The following is a 14,645-nucleotide window of genomic DNA, read 5'->3' as shown; positions in this document are numbered from 1 at the left end:
AACTTTTGCTGCAACCTTCTTTGTTTCCCTGATGCAGCTCTTCAGCACTGGATGTATGTTCTTAGTCTTCCCTTTAGCTTTCTCTAACTTGTGCTCCGGCCTCAAGCAGCTCTTTCTTTTTGCCATGCCTTCCTCTTCTTTCCCTACAGACATCTTTCCCTTCTTGTTCAGGTGGATGTCCTGCTCTCTAGTGGGGTTTCTTCTGCCTGTCAGCCCTCTCACTGTCTCCCCTTCATCATCTCTCTCTCCTGGCTGTTCCTCCATCAGTGTTTCCCCTCCTCCTCCCCTGTTGCTGTCTTGGCAGCCCACAGGGGTCCAGTTTTTCTTGCTGGTTTCCTAGTGAAAATCAAAGGAGCTGAGTCAGTCCCTCTTGGAGCGGAGGAGTAGGTGATGGAGAGCAGATCTTTAAGTTGGGGGTGTTCCTCTGAAAACATCTGACAGGGTTGTGAATGTGGCTCACCATTTGGTGTTCCCTCTGGCTCACAGAATTACTCATTCAGGTGTGAACTCCATCTGTGCCTTATGCTGCCATGTTTTCATGTGCACTTCACCTCCCATACGACACGCATGTTTCATCACGCTCGACTCCAACGCTGGTAACCTGCAGAAAACACCAAAGCCTCGCACATGTTCCGCAGGATCCAGACAGGTCCTGCTCGCTTCCCAGAGAGTTTGCTGTGACACCCTCTCCCCCTTCCCCAGGCGTGGTGTTCATGGCTGGCAATGTCTACGCCGTGGGGGGCTTTAATGGCTCGCTGCGGGTGCGCACGGTGGACGTGTACGACGGCGCCAAGGACCAGTGGACGTCCATAGCCAGCATGCAGGAGCGGCGCAGCACGCTGGGCGCCGCCGTGCTCAACGACCTCCTCTACGCCGTGGGCGGCTTCGATGGCAGCACTGGTAGGTGACTGGGCAGAAAGCAGGCACTGCCTGACCTGACTAAAGTGCTTTCAGAGTGCCCTGCTGAGATTGCAGAGCTTTAGAGCGGTTCCTGTGCCCTTCCTCAGTGTTCTGTAGAGAAGGAGCCAGAGGTGGGGTTTGGTGTGTGCTGTAATTTCCCACGCGCGTGTTCTGACCTGTCGCTATTGCAGAGAATCTCATCCTTGTTATTTTCTTCAGTGATACAGTCCTTTCAGCCTCATTCTCTGTATGATTATGCTTTTTCTGGGCTGAAAAGGGATTTTTCCTTGTTTCAGTTAAATTTTTCATAGCAACATGAATAAAATACTAGCAAGGAATCTTACAGGGTGTGCGTGCCTGAGATTTATCTTGGCATAGCTGCGTGTTTATATTCACACCACTGCTGTAAAGCTGTGCCACTTTGTTAAGGCTTGAACTAACTATTACAGCAGGGTTTGGGGGAATTTTTAAACCTTTGCATGGATGTTTTGTAATGCTTGAAAGGGTGTGGGGCTTTTGGGCTTAGATTTTGGACTCTGCTCACCTTGGTGGCCTCAGCACAGTGGAGAGGCAGCAGTCCCAGGGCAGGGGTGATGGGGTAACAATTTTCCCAGCCAGTGAAGAAGTGGCTTTGACATGTTGGTCCCAGCCTGAAAGGCAAGGGATTAGGAAGTGGGATTGCAGGAACATGGTGGGAATTACGGGCTTGGGAGGAGGTGGAAGGCAGATGAAAGTGCAACACCAATCTTTTTTTCTTCTCTTTTTTTTTAATTAGAAAACCTGTGTATCCCCTTTTTAACTAGGTCTGGCATCAGTTGAGGCCTATAGCTATAAAACCAATGAGTGGTTTTTTGTGGCTCCCATGAACACAAGAAGAAGCAGTGTTGGAGTTGGAGTTGTGGAGGGTAAGAAAATTAGCAGCCATTTCCATCAAGCAAATGTTACTGTGTCAAACATAAACCTGAATGGTTAAGTGCAGTAGGAGGGGATGGCAAGAACTGTTCCCTACACCAGAAATCACCAGAATCAATCTTGGGAAAGATTGATTTTATATGATGTAATTGCTGCAACTTTTTCCATTCTCCTCTTTATCTTGGTGAAAAATCATGTGTAGCTTTCCAAGAGCCTCAGATCTATATCAGACTAGCCCATGCCTCCTGTGAATGCAATTAGGTGTGTGCAGGTTTCTTTGAATCCAAATTCTTCCTGGGCTGGTTCTGGCTGGTGAAAGCCAGCACTGCTGTGCAGTGGGTGCTGCTGCTGCTGGCAGACGCTGCGTGGATGGAATACCCATCACGGAAAATCTGCTCAGCCAGGGAAACAGGAGCAGAGTTTGTCCCACAGCCCCAAGCTGGTGGCTTGGCAGGAATACTAAAACCTGTGTTTATTGACACAGGCACAGCTCTGCTGTGGTTCCTGCATGAGCAGGGGCTGGCAATAGCAAGGGCTGGTGCTGCAGCAGCCTGGAGCGAAGTGGGAGGCCTGGGAGGATGGTGGCAGCTGCTGGCACCTCTGGGCCAGCACCAAACTTGAGGGAGCTGGAGCTGAGCAGCTTGGTTTGGACTCAGGAAAATTAAAAGTTTACGTAGGAACCATTTCTTCCTTTATAAAATCTGTTCTGAAGAAAGTGAAAGGTTTTATTTGAACTTGTCTTTAATGTGGCATAGCACTTTCCTGTTAGTGCAGTGCAGGGCAGCTTTGACACAAGCATTATTATAAATCACATAAACTATGCTTTACAGTGCTTTGGTTGGACCTGTTTGAGTGGGAAGTACCTGGACCATGTTAATGTATGTGAAATGTGTTTATATGAGAAGAGGGGAGATAAAGTCAGAATAAACAGTGGTCATTAACTTAAATGTGTATATTTAAAAAGCACCTCCTTAAAAATTGGCCCATGCTTGGGAAGTGCTGGGCTGTTGTTAGTCATTGGAATTTATTCAGCTGGCATGGATGCAGAAAAAGTATTACATATGGACCTGAGAGATGCATTTCTATGGACAGATTTTCTACTGGAGACTCATTAAATCCTTTTCCTTTAATTTTTTGAAAACACAAGGAAGTGTTGCATATGTTGGAGTCCATGATAAAAATAATGAGGGCATGTGATGGGCACAAGAGCTGATCATAGTGGTGTAGGGAACAAGCTGCAGCCTGCAGTTGATTCACAGGGTTCCTCTGAATGTGACAAAAACTGTTCTGATGATCAATTATATACTGAAAAGACTTAATAATCTATATCAGCTGGGAAAATTGATCTTGTCTTGCTTGGACTGGCACTCTTGCCTGTTTCACTGACAGATACCAGGCAGGACCAACAGCACAAGTAAGAGTTTAAAATGTCCTCAGAGACAGGAAGATGCAGAACGAGGCCATGAGTGGGCCTGAGGGAGAAAGAAAAGAGCCAACCTGTTCTTGGAGCCTTACAAACATCCAGAAACAGGAGGATGCAAAAACTGAAGATAACTCCTGGTGGGAGTCTTCTTCATGTAAAGAATTGCACAGCTCATTCATGGCCAGGCTCTGCTGCCATCGATTGTGAATTGATATTATTTCTAGGTTTTGTACAAAAATTTAGGTTAGAATTTTTCTACATATTTGTTGTGCTTTTTAAATTGTTGTTTATTGTAGCATCTGGGGACCTGGATTTGAACCAGAATGCCTTGTGCTGACTGCTTTAGCGAGAAGAATCCTTCTCTGCCCAGAGAATTAACTGCCTAAATACAAAACAAGCTGATAGATGATACAGGGAGAGAAGGGGAGAGGACACAGTAGAGCATCAGCCTTGTTTCATGTATGATGCAGGCCCATGATATCTGATTGTGCTTCTCTGGTCTCAGTAAGTGTGTGTCTATCAGCTGTCAGTGAGTTGAGGCAGGGAGGGCTGGATACCCCAGCAGACCCTCACAACACCTTGTGTCCTCCTGTCCTGTCAGCACTGGGCATGAGTGACCAGCTGGCCTCAGCCATGCTCGCACCATCTCTGCGTTTCCATTTGGCCCAAGTTCCACAAAGTCATGTCTGGGTTTCTTTGCAGGTATTATATTATTATAAGAAGCTATTTTATATTTATTGCTCATGTGGTGTAATTAATGTGCAGCGACAGCCTTTGACAGCACACCTGAACGGGGGAAGCTCTCCATCACCAGAAAATGCTTTGATAATCCCTCTTCTCCTGGGCCAACAAGTAATTTGGAAAACCCTCTGGGCTGCTGACTTCTGATGAAGCTGTTGTGGTGCATCCTTGTGTTGCTGGCAATTTAACAGCTTTAGGAACAGTCACCCCGCTGCACATCCCTTTGCCAACCTGGACGTGCCAGCGGGTTTAGGCTGTCCCCTGGGGCTGTCCCCGGGCTGTCTCTGGGCTGAGCCTGGCTGTGTGTGTTGCAGGGAAGCTGTACGCCGTGGGGGGCTACGACGGGGCGTCGCGGCAGTGCCTGAGCACGGTGGAGCAGTACAACCCCGCCACCAACGAGTGGACCTACGTGGCTGACATGAGCACGCGGCGCAGCGGGGCAGGTACTGCCTTCCCTGCCCACAGACAGGGAGCAAAAGTGGGATTTGCCACTGCTGGGGCTGCAAGTGCAACCTCTTGTGTGCCCCCCTTCCCGTGGCTTGGAATCTCTCAGCAGCTCTCCTGACTTTGACAAAATCTGCCAAATTGAGATTGATTTCTGGATTAATGAAATAATGTTCGGTGTCTCTAAGTAGCCCTGCTAGCAGATGCATCTCACTTGTAAGCAAGGAGTTCTCTTTCCAAATCACCAGCTGCAGACACAGCTGGGCATGGGGAAGCCAAGCTGCACCTCCCTCTCCCCTGTCATTGTAGGGTTTCAGAGGAATTTTCATTTTGGATCTTCCTGCAAGCACCTAGTGGAGGCTTTGCAAAACAAACCTCATCTGCACATTGGGTGATGTGTAAGATAACAAAATTCATCTCAGATTGTCCCTGCTTAGGTAGTTTTTAGTTTATTTTTTTGTTGGCAAGAGTTAATGATCTGGAAGATTAGAGGAAAGGACCTGTTGTAAAAGGATTGGATTCTAGTCTTGATGGTTTCTAATTTCCTACATGATCTTGGGCCAGGTAGCAATTTCTCTTCTCTGTGATTATTTCTCTCTGAAAGGGAGAAGAGCTGTTATCCACTGCATTTAAAGTCATCTTCAGTGAATAGGAATTTGTCACTTTTGGTCCTAATGCTCAGTGTGTGCTGTGGGTCTTCCCTGATATTAAATTGTGCAGGAACCCACAGGCAAGCCTGGAGGCTGCTCTTTGGGGCTGAAATGACCCACAGGTTAAGCTGTGGTGGCAGTTCCCTTTTGAGCTGGGTAGACTGAGGCTGCTCTATACACCCTGTCTCTCTCTCCCCAGTCCACTATCTTTCCTGTAGCTCCAGGTGAGGTAAATATGGACACACTGTTGATGAGAGTTCTGTTGAAGAGGTTTGTAGTATCTGCTTGATGCTTAAACCTAGCCCAGTGCAGCCTTCAGGAGAGCGAATGAGTATCTCCTATTGTTGGCAGTGTGTTCAAACAGCAAGAATTTTGTGCCTGTAGTGAAATGGATTTTGGTGAGTTGTCTTTGTTGGAGACACTCTGCTCTGAGTGCTGCTTTACAAGTGTTTCTCCATGTAGCAAGTCCTTTGCTAGCAATGTTCCTACTCCCCTGCCAAATTTCTTTGCAGTTTTGTGTTCCCCACCTGAAAGCTGAGCTCCTCAGGCTCTGATTGTCCTGCAGAGGCCCCTCCAGCAGGGTCTGCCCCGTGCCACTGGCCAGAGCGGTGCTGCAGCACAATCTGCTGTACAGCTGCAGCAGTGACACTGAGCTCTGTCCCTGTGCTGACATCTAGTGGGGCTGAGGACAGGTGTCCCCAAGTCTCTGGAGCCACCCCAAATCCCTGGAGTCACTGGGGCTGTGGGGATGTGCAGGTGCTGCCCAGGTTTTGGAGAATCTTTTTTTTTTTTTTTTTTTTTTTGATTGGTAAAGACCTTTAAGATAATCAGGTCCCACCATTACCCCAGCACTGTCCTGTTCACTGCTAAACCACATCCCCAGGTGCCACATCTGCACGTTTTTTGAACACTCCCAGTGCTTGCTGAACCTCTGGGGGGTTCACTTCCCCTGCTGGCAGGGATGTCCTGTCCCTGCATGCCTTGTTTCTCTGCACAAGGAGGCAGTTTCATGTGAAAAAGCTTGAGTGTTTCTGACTCTTTTACTCTCTTACTTGCTAAATTAGTTTACTCATTAAATTAATTCTTACAGATATAAAGTTTATGTTAACAGCTGAATATAGTCAAATGCCAAGGTGCTGCACAGCCAGGCTGCTGGGCTCAGATGCAGTTAAGTGACTCCCAGTGAGCTGGGAGACATCTGCTGCATCTCAGGAGCCAAGACACACATGTGGATGTGTTCTGCTCTTCCCAAGTCTTGCATGTTGGAGTCCTTCAACCACAGCAAGGATGTAGCCCAGGAGGGTGGATATTTATGGAAGTTACAGATTAATTGTATGTTTGCCAGAGGTGAACCACGAATCCCAGTGTCATATTAGGATTTCAGCACCTCTTGGTACAGTGAGAGACAGTTGGCCAAAACCAAACCCAGCAATAGCAAGCTAAGATAATTTGGAGAAGGGAGAAGTGACAGTGGTAGACCTATGTTCCTGTCCCCAGATGGGGACAGCTCCTGATGGAGCTGCTGAGCATGGGTGGTGCCTGTTCTCTGGCTCAGCAGCTGTTCCTGCCCTCTCCTTTCCTGACCAGGAAAGATCCTTGCACAGGGACAAGTCAAAAACCTGTTGTTATCAGGTTGGCAGGGCCCCTCTCCTCCTTGCACACTGGTTGATGCCCATGGTTGAAATGATGTGATTCAGATCTGTTTCTGTTTTACTAACATCCCACCTTGTTAATTTTAATAGAGGCTTTTGAACCTATTAATGAAGACATGTTGCTGGAAGTTTTAATTCTCACGGATTGGTGAACATTTTAATTAACTAATTTACTTAATATTAGGCAGAAGTAGCTTTAAGATCCCTGTCATTCACAGAGATTTGACCAGGGGCCTTAAAAAATGGCTGAAGAAGGTGGCAATTGGAGGCACCTTGTCTGTGCCAAGTGCTGCCAGGTTTTGGGGTGGGAGTGGGAGGAGAGGAATCAAGTGGCAGCTTCAAGAGCTGTAAGTTGTTGAGGAGAGGAAGACCATGCAGGGATGATGTCATGTGGCACAATGGCAGCAGGAAACACAAAAGTAAAAGTCCTGAAAGGGGAAATCAGGCTAAAAGCAGAGGGTCCCATGGCAGAAAATATCAGGCAGATGGAAACAAGGTGGGTTGGGAGGCAGAGAGCAAATCAGTGCAGAGACGGAATGAAGGCAGAGGAATATCATGGGACTAGGCTGCTGGTCTTGGATAGCCTGACAGCTCCCTAAGAGGGGACATCCCCAGGCATTCTCTGCATTGCTGCAGTGCCATGGGTGGGCGGGTGCAGAGCTGACCTCATGTCTGGTGATCGTGATGCACACGTGGCCCACGTTTTTGGAAGTTTTTGGAGAGGCCAAGGCCGTGCCCAGTAGCAGACCCAGGAGGTGCAGGCTGTCCTGTGCTGTGGCTGACCAGACTGTGCTTGGCAGGTGTCGGTGTGCTCAGCGGGCTGCTCTACGCCACCGGGGGCCACGACGGGCCCTTGGTGAGGAAGAGTGTGGAAGTCTACGACCCAGGGACAAACACCTGGAAGCAAGTAGCAGACATGAATATGTGTAGAAGAAATGCAGGTAACCATGATCATCTTTTCTGTGGTGGTTGGCTCAGTTGTCTATGTGTGGTTTTAAATGCAATTGGTGTGCTCGTGGTGTCTGTGATCAGTGTTGTAAAAGATTAAAATGGGAGTTGAGGGATCTGCTTGGGGGTGAATCAGAATGTGGCAGCAGCGTGCTGTGGGGGATGAGTTAGCCCATGTCTCACCATCTGTGCTCTGCTTTGAGGTGTGTGTGCTGTGAATGGTCTCCTCTACGTGGTGGGAGGCGATGATGGTTCCTGCAACTTGGCCTCGGTGGAGTACTACAACCCCAGCACAGACAAGTGGACGTTGTTGCCAACCAGCATGAGCACAGGGAGGAGTTATGCAGGTAAACAGGCAGTGAGAGAGTGGGCAGTGGTGGGGTCATCCCTAAACTTGAGGGCTGCGCTCCCTGAAGCTTTAATTTTACTTTTTTTGTATGTTTTATGTTGATTTTAGTAGGAGAAACTTTCACAGAAGTGGTAGACACCTCCCTCGTTGCTGGCCTTTGGCTTTGCAGGATGATTGTAGCCACGTGGCAACACAGGAGCTGCTCCCACCATAACTGTGTCTGTCTGTTCTTACAACAGGTGTGGCTGTTATTCACAAACCCTTGTGACACACGATCAAGCCAATGTGAGGAGCAGAAGTGAAGTGGATCCAGCTAGGTGGTGTTGGGAAGATGACTGACCTCTGACTTGACCCATCTCATTGCTGTTAATGTCTTAGCATGACAAGTGATACGTTGCAAGCATCATCCACTCTGCAGTGGATTGCATAGCCAAGTGAAAATCCCTCTGGGGACATGTTCCATGCTAGACATGAGGTGTTGCTTGTTATCTGTGGTGCAATCAACTGTTCTTCTCGATGGCATGTGTCCTGAGATAAACACTGTGCTTGGACTGCAGGCACGGAATTTTTTGTGTGAAACAAAACTGCTACGTTTGGGCATGTGAGTAAAAACAAACGTTTCTGGATTTCTTCCCTACTGATGCTCCGTGCACATTGTTGGTTGAACTACTTACTCACTGTGCCTGGAGGGTGGACTTTAATACTGGCAGGGGAAACTTCTGAGTTCCAACTAAGAAAAACAGCAGAAATGGACTGGAACAGGGTGGTCTGGCTTGAGTGTGACGCTGTCTCAGTCATACGTCTGTACATGCCAGTGGGCTGCTGTATGTATCCCTGAAATGCTTGTGGAAATAAACACCATGTGGTTTTTCTACTCGCCATGAATGCTGTGTGCAGTGCGTGCCGGGACCTGCTGGGCAGTGCCTTCCCCGGGGCTGAGCTCTCAGCACCTGAGCCACACAAACTTCCCAGCCCCACACAACACACGCTGCTCCCACGGGCTTGGTTGCTCCTGTGAAACAAACGTTGCTTGAATAAAATGTCCCAAAGCCACACGTTTCAGCTGTGCTGAAAGCTTCAGTTCTAGCTCTGTCCAGCATCTTAATGCCATTTCATAATAGAGCACTTAGATGTTAAAAAATACCTTATGGTGCCATTAATGTAGAGACATTCCATACAGAGAGAGCCCTCTGTCACCCAAGCAGGGATTAATGAGCCAAGTGAAATACCTGCAGTGTTTTAATGCTTCCAGAGCATGGAGATTAACTAATCACTGTCACTGTAATTGCTATTTTAGTCTTGCCCTTACTGAAAGCATTCCTCTATTAATATGAAAAACTCATAAGATTATTCAAAACGTACAAATCTAGATCGAGATGTAAGGGACCTGTCTTGCTTATATACCAAATTCTCAAAGTTTTCTGTTAAGAAGACATTTGATCTTAAAAGAGCTTTTTGTGTCTCCCTATGAGCTCTGACATGCTTCTGCATACAGAGGTGAGCTCCCAGAAGCTCCTCAGCTAAAGGGAACTAGTGAAGAAAAATATTTTCTCTACTCTTTTTCTTGTTGTTTGGGGTTGTTTATTTTTTTTGTTTTCCCTTGTAGATCAGCTGAGGCTTTTTGCTGTGGGCAGCTGCCCAGAGTTGTTATGCTGGTTTTTGTCTCCACAGATCTGCTCTGTGTGACCTTTGACAGTAGAAAAGCAAAATACTTAAAAATTTATTTCAGAGGGATCCAAGCTGCATCACCTTGTGCTGCTTTTGTAGAGGAGTGGGTGTTTGAGTTGACTCAGTCCTTGTAAGTTGGATGCCTGTTCACTGTGAGGGAAACAGCCCCTGGCTGTGTTGTGTCACTGCAGAGGGGCTGGCATTCCCTTCATGGGCAATGTGAGGTAGCTTCCACTCCTCTTTGGATGTTCTTGCTTTCACAAACAAGGGCAAACTGTCTAAAGAAATGCATTACTACTCTTTATGTCTGCCTTTCCACTGTATGTGAGCTCAGAGGTCTTGAAAATAGTAATTAAAAAAAATTAGTCTTTTCCATAATACCGGTTAAACCTTTTGCTTTGAGTTTTACAATCTGCAGTAAAATGTGCCAAAATAAGTGTGACATGCTGCTCTCCTGTGAGGTGTTGCTTACTGCAAAAGCCATTGAGGCTGGTAGGAATGTACCCTGGTAGGAATGTACATCCCAGTAGGAATGTATATCACAGTAGGAATGTTTCCTTGACTGCAGCTGCCTTCAGATCAGAGTCCTGAGATGCACCTTTATGGTGGCATAAGGTGGGTGATGAGGCCTCAGCTGGGACAGACTTAAATTCACTGACCCAAAAGGTGATTCCCTTCCATGCAGCCTGGGAATAAAGGATAAATAAAATGGGACAGACAAAGCATTTCAGTCCGAGGCAGTATCTCTTGTTAGGCAGAGGCAACTGGACAAGGCTGGACAAGCACATGTGGCCTTTGTTAGGTCTGGTACTGACATAAAGCTAAATAAACTCCTCTATAAGCTACTGTGCAGCCCAACTGCAGCTCAACAGTTGGAAACAGTTCCCAGCCAACATTCTTACACCTCTGGCTTCACTGGAGTAAAGGCAAATATTATCCAGAGAAAGAGTTTATGTGGGCTGGAGATAAAAATTGGTAGGTACTGCTAGAGAGGTGCAAGGCTGCAATTTGCTGTGGTTGTCAGGTGTGAAAAGTGGCTATACATGGAGGTGGGATGATTTTATCCCCTGTTATCCATCTGTTCATAAACCTTCCTTGCTCATAAGGAAAACAGGTTTTGGTGGTTCTCTGCTTTGTAAAATGGCACTTCTGCCCAGGGCTGGCCCAGAGCTGTTGCATGCTGGACAGGGCTAGGACTCCCAGCCCTTGCCAGGGACGAGTGATGCTGTTCCCAGCTCAGCCACTTCTGTCCTCCCTTCCTTCCCAAACGTTGCAGTGTTATGCAAGTCAAGTGACCTCGTTTTCCAGCTATGCAATACAAACAACATGTGATGAACCAGCTGTGCCCCCCAGCTCCAAAATGCTTTTGGAATTTGTCTTTGGTGTGTGGTTGTGTGTTTGTATTGTTCATTTTGAGCACCTGAGCCAGATCCTTTACAGAATGCCTTTTTCTAGGACTGAAAACGTAGCATTAGTACTAACAAATTTTACTGTAAATATTTTTATAAGACAATTTAAAAATTTTTGATTGCTTTTTATGGTCTTCAATGACATTTCTGGATCTAATTTGTGCACTCCAGTGTGGTTTTTGCTGGCTGTGCTGTAGGTGTGACTCTGTATGTTCTCTGCACAAGAACTGCCATGTTGTAAGAAAGATCTGGGATAGCTGTTGTGTTGGTTTTAATGTTAGAAGGACAGCACTGGGTTCCACATTATGAGATAAATTGTGACCCATTACCTCAGTCACCAGTAGGCCCTTAGATTATTGGTTATTTTACAATTATTTCAATATCCTGATTTAATTTCCTTGTGCCATGAATTTGGTTCCTGGGTAATTTGGGGGATAAGCTGTCACTTGGTGGTTCTTGGCTCCTGCATGAGCTGCTTGAAGACAGAGATAATCTGCCCAAAACAGTCTGGGCACAGCCCCCCAGGATGCCAAAATCAGACAAATTATTGCAGGAGTTTTACTAAAAGCTTTACAGACCAAACTTGGACCTCTTCTTCATGTTGGTCCTTTGTGAATATGAACACTTTCCTCAGCTCCTTCTGTTGTAATCCCTTTTTGGAGTGTTTGACCCCCTCTGGGACTCTGGCCTTGGGTTTCCTAAAGGGGAATCTGCTCTTGCAGAAAAGCACCCCGGGATGAGCCCCAGCCCAGGAGCATCGTGTGTGGTGCTGGGCTTGCAATGCAGGGCAGGTTTGCCTCAAGCAAGCTGTTGTTTAAACAAGTCTGAATGAAGTCCATCTTTTCCATTGGTGCCTAATAGATAAATTGGGGGTGTTTAAAATCAATTTTCAGTTCATTCAGTTTATCAAAACGGTGTCTTTCTATGGATGTGTACAAGTAGTTACCATAAATACACGTGGCAGTGTTTGCATGTCACCACCCTGAAAGCTCAATACTGTGCTCTGGTTTACATTGTTTGGAGACCAAAATACTTAATATCCAGCGAGGTGGGATGCCTGTTCCTGAAGCCAATGTGATGGCTCAACAGATAAATGCTGTTCATCAAGCTGCTGTGGTGGTTCAACAGATGAATGCAGCTTGGACTTAACCTTTGGGATTCAGTATTCATATATTATCAAAGCAGCTTCCCCCTTTGCCCACATCATGCCCAAAAATCACTTTCATGTGAGCATTGTTGCTCGAAGAGGCAGTGTTTGGGAGTGTGCTAGACATTGTGGTCTGAATATGGGCTCATCCACTTTTTTCATCCTCTCTTATCTTTGTTTATGGGTTTATAAATTATTTTCCTCTTCAGTGACAATAAATAAATAAATATTGATAATTTTAATTTGTATATTTTATGTATAAAGACCCTCAAGGGTAATGAATGATTGTGAAATAATTTACCTGGGTGTGAAAATTTTTGGTTTTGTAAACCTGACTACTTTGGTTCAGTAGCTGACAGTATACTCTAACAAGTTGGTTGACTGTTTAAGCTCATTTTTTAAATTAAAGATTTTTTTTGCATGAGTGTGGAGAACAAAGGACTTTGCAAAGTAACTCTCTTGACAGCTGTCTTGTCCAGTGTGACAAACAACTCAAGAAACATTCTTCACTGACATATTTATATTATGAAAGAAAATCACACTGTAGTTCCCCATCATTTAATTTGAATAAAAACTGGACTAATTAAACTTTTCTGGGTCTGTTTTGACTTCATTGGCTTCTGACAACAAGGAACCATGTCATAACTCCACATGGTTTTATTTGTCCCTTCTTTAATTAGAGCAGGTACCAGCCCTGGGTTACTCTGCCCCTTGGTGTGGGGTAGTGGCACTCACATGTGCTGATGCTGAGATGTTGCCCTCATGCCAAGCTCCGATGCTGTCCCAGACTCTGCTCTGCTCCTTTTCCAAGGGAAAAGATTTTTTTTGCATGAGTGTGGAGAACAAAGGACTTTGCAAAGTAACTCTCTTGACAGCTGTCTTGTCCAGTGTGACAAACAACTCAAGAAACATTCTTCACTGACATATTTATATTATGAAAGAAAATCACACTGTAGTTCCCCATCATTTAATTTGAATAAAAACTGGACTAATTAAACTTTTCTGGGTCTGTTTTGACTTCATTGGCTTCTGACAACAAGGAACCATGTCATAACTCCACATGGTTTTATTTGTCCCTTCTTTAATTAGAGCAGGTACCAGCCCTGGGTTACTCTGCCCCTTGGTGTGGGGTAGTGGCACTCACATGTGCTGATGCTGAGATGTTGCCCTCATGCCAAGCTCCGATGCTGTCCCAGACTCTGCTCTGCTCCTTTTCCAAGGGAAGTTAAAAGCATTTCTCTTGGGGGTGGGGAAGCCCTTGGTTCAGGGCATCTTTGGCAAAAGACAGAATGTTTTAGGGAATGCAGCTGGGAAGAGAGAAAAGGCAAAAAATGAGAGTTTAGCACTTAGGACTCAATATTTCTTAATAACACCATGAAGTAACACATATTAGCCAAGTCATCCAACTAATTTTGCCTTACGTTCACAAAACATCTCACTGAGCTCTTTGGTTTTTCAGAAATGCTCCTTGTGCCTCCCTCATCTGTTAATACCAATGTACAGCATCAAATTTACCATGTGGGATCCTGAAATTTAATTACCTGATACACAGATAACGAATGACATATTGTGGGTTGCTCTATGCAGCTGGGGGACTTCGCAATTTTTCCTGATTTCATTTAAAAATGACTTTTCTCTTGTGCAGCTGGCTCCTTTTTATTCATGTTTAAGCTGATGAATCTATGAACCTGCAGCTAAAGAAAAGCCTTGGCAATCCAGGGAGAAATCTCACTACCTTGATTTTGCTGCCTGTTTTATTTTTTTTTTTCTGCTATTATTGTTTATTTTTGCATCTTGTATTTTCACCTTTGGGCATGTTTTACTCCCTACATTTCACCCTTGACAGGGCAGAAACTCTATAGCAGGAGCTGCCACCTTGCTTCATTCACCTCAGAAGGGTCAGGGTTAGGGTTTTGCAGTGAGGAAAGGGAAAGCGGAGGGGAAAAGAAAGAAAACAGGGGGAAAACCTCACCCAGCAGGGTTACAGGGTCAGAAAAGCAGCTTCTGTCTTTGCTGGGTGTCACCCATGCCGGACCAGCCCAGGGTGAGATGTGCCTCCTCTGCAGCAGGGATGTTCTGGGAGTTGGTGCTGAATCATCTGGGGCTGGAATCAAAGGTAGGGCAGGAAACAACCTCAGCTGTGGAGACTTCAACACCTGATCAAAGATGAACCTGTTCATTTGTAGGCCCAAATGAATCAGTCAGGCCAAAGAGGAATTCCCTGTGCCCCTGAGCTGCACTGATGGTCTGAGTTTGAGATGGGATGTGGCTGCGGAGGGCTCAGATGGCAAAACTGCCTCTGCTCTGGCTGGAATCTTGTTCTTGGACTGTGCTAAGGGTGGATGGCAGAGAACAACTGCAGTTTAGAAATAACAAAATCTGTTGGAGACATTTGAAAAAAC

General features: G+C 46.0%; 1 protein-coding gene across 6 annotated transcripts in view; it reads left to right on the top strand.

Moving 5' to 3' along the window:
• KLHL3 (kelch like family member 3) overlaps positions 1-12,832 on the top strand; it is a 54,621-nt gene extending 41,789 nt beyond the window's left edge. For all 6 annotated transcript variants that reach the window (XM_085591302.1, XM_085591299.1, XM_021552283.4 and 3 more), the window contains 6 exons: positions 703-900; positions 1,704-1,805; positions 4,291-4,419; positions 7,523-7,663; positions 7,874-8,017; positions 8,259-12,832. In XM_085591302.1, the coding sequence (XP_085447428.1) occupies positions 703-900; positions 1,704-1,805; positions 4,291-4,419; positions 7,523-7,663; positions 7,874-8,017; positions 8,259-8,287 (743 nt within the window). In that variant the 3' untranslated portion in view covers positions 8,288-12,832. The remainder of the gene's footprint in view (positions 1-702; positions 901-1,703; positions 1,806-4,290; positions 4,420-7,522; positions 7,664-7,873; positions 8,018-8,258) is intronic.
• The last annotated feature ends 1,813 nt before the right edge of the window (positions 12,833-14,645 follow it).

The sequence above is a fragment of the Lonchura striata genome, chromosome 13 (genome assembly GCF_050655825.1).
Source record: "Lonchura striata isolate lonStrDom1 chromosome 13, ASM5065582v1, whole genome shotgun sequence".
NCBI classification, from domain to species: domain Eukaryota; kingdom Metazoa; phylum Chordata; class Aves; order Passeriformes; family Estrildidae; genus Lonchura; species Lonchura striata.
Note: the sequence above shows the minus strand (reverse complement) of the source record. Positions and strands in the feature narration are given on the sequence as shown.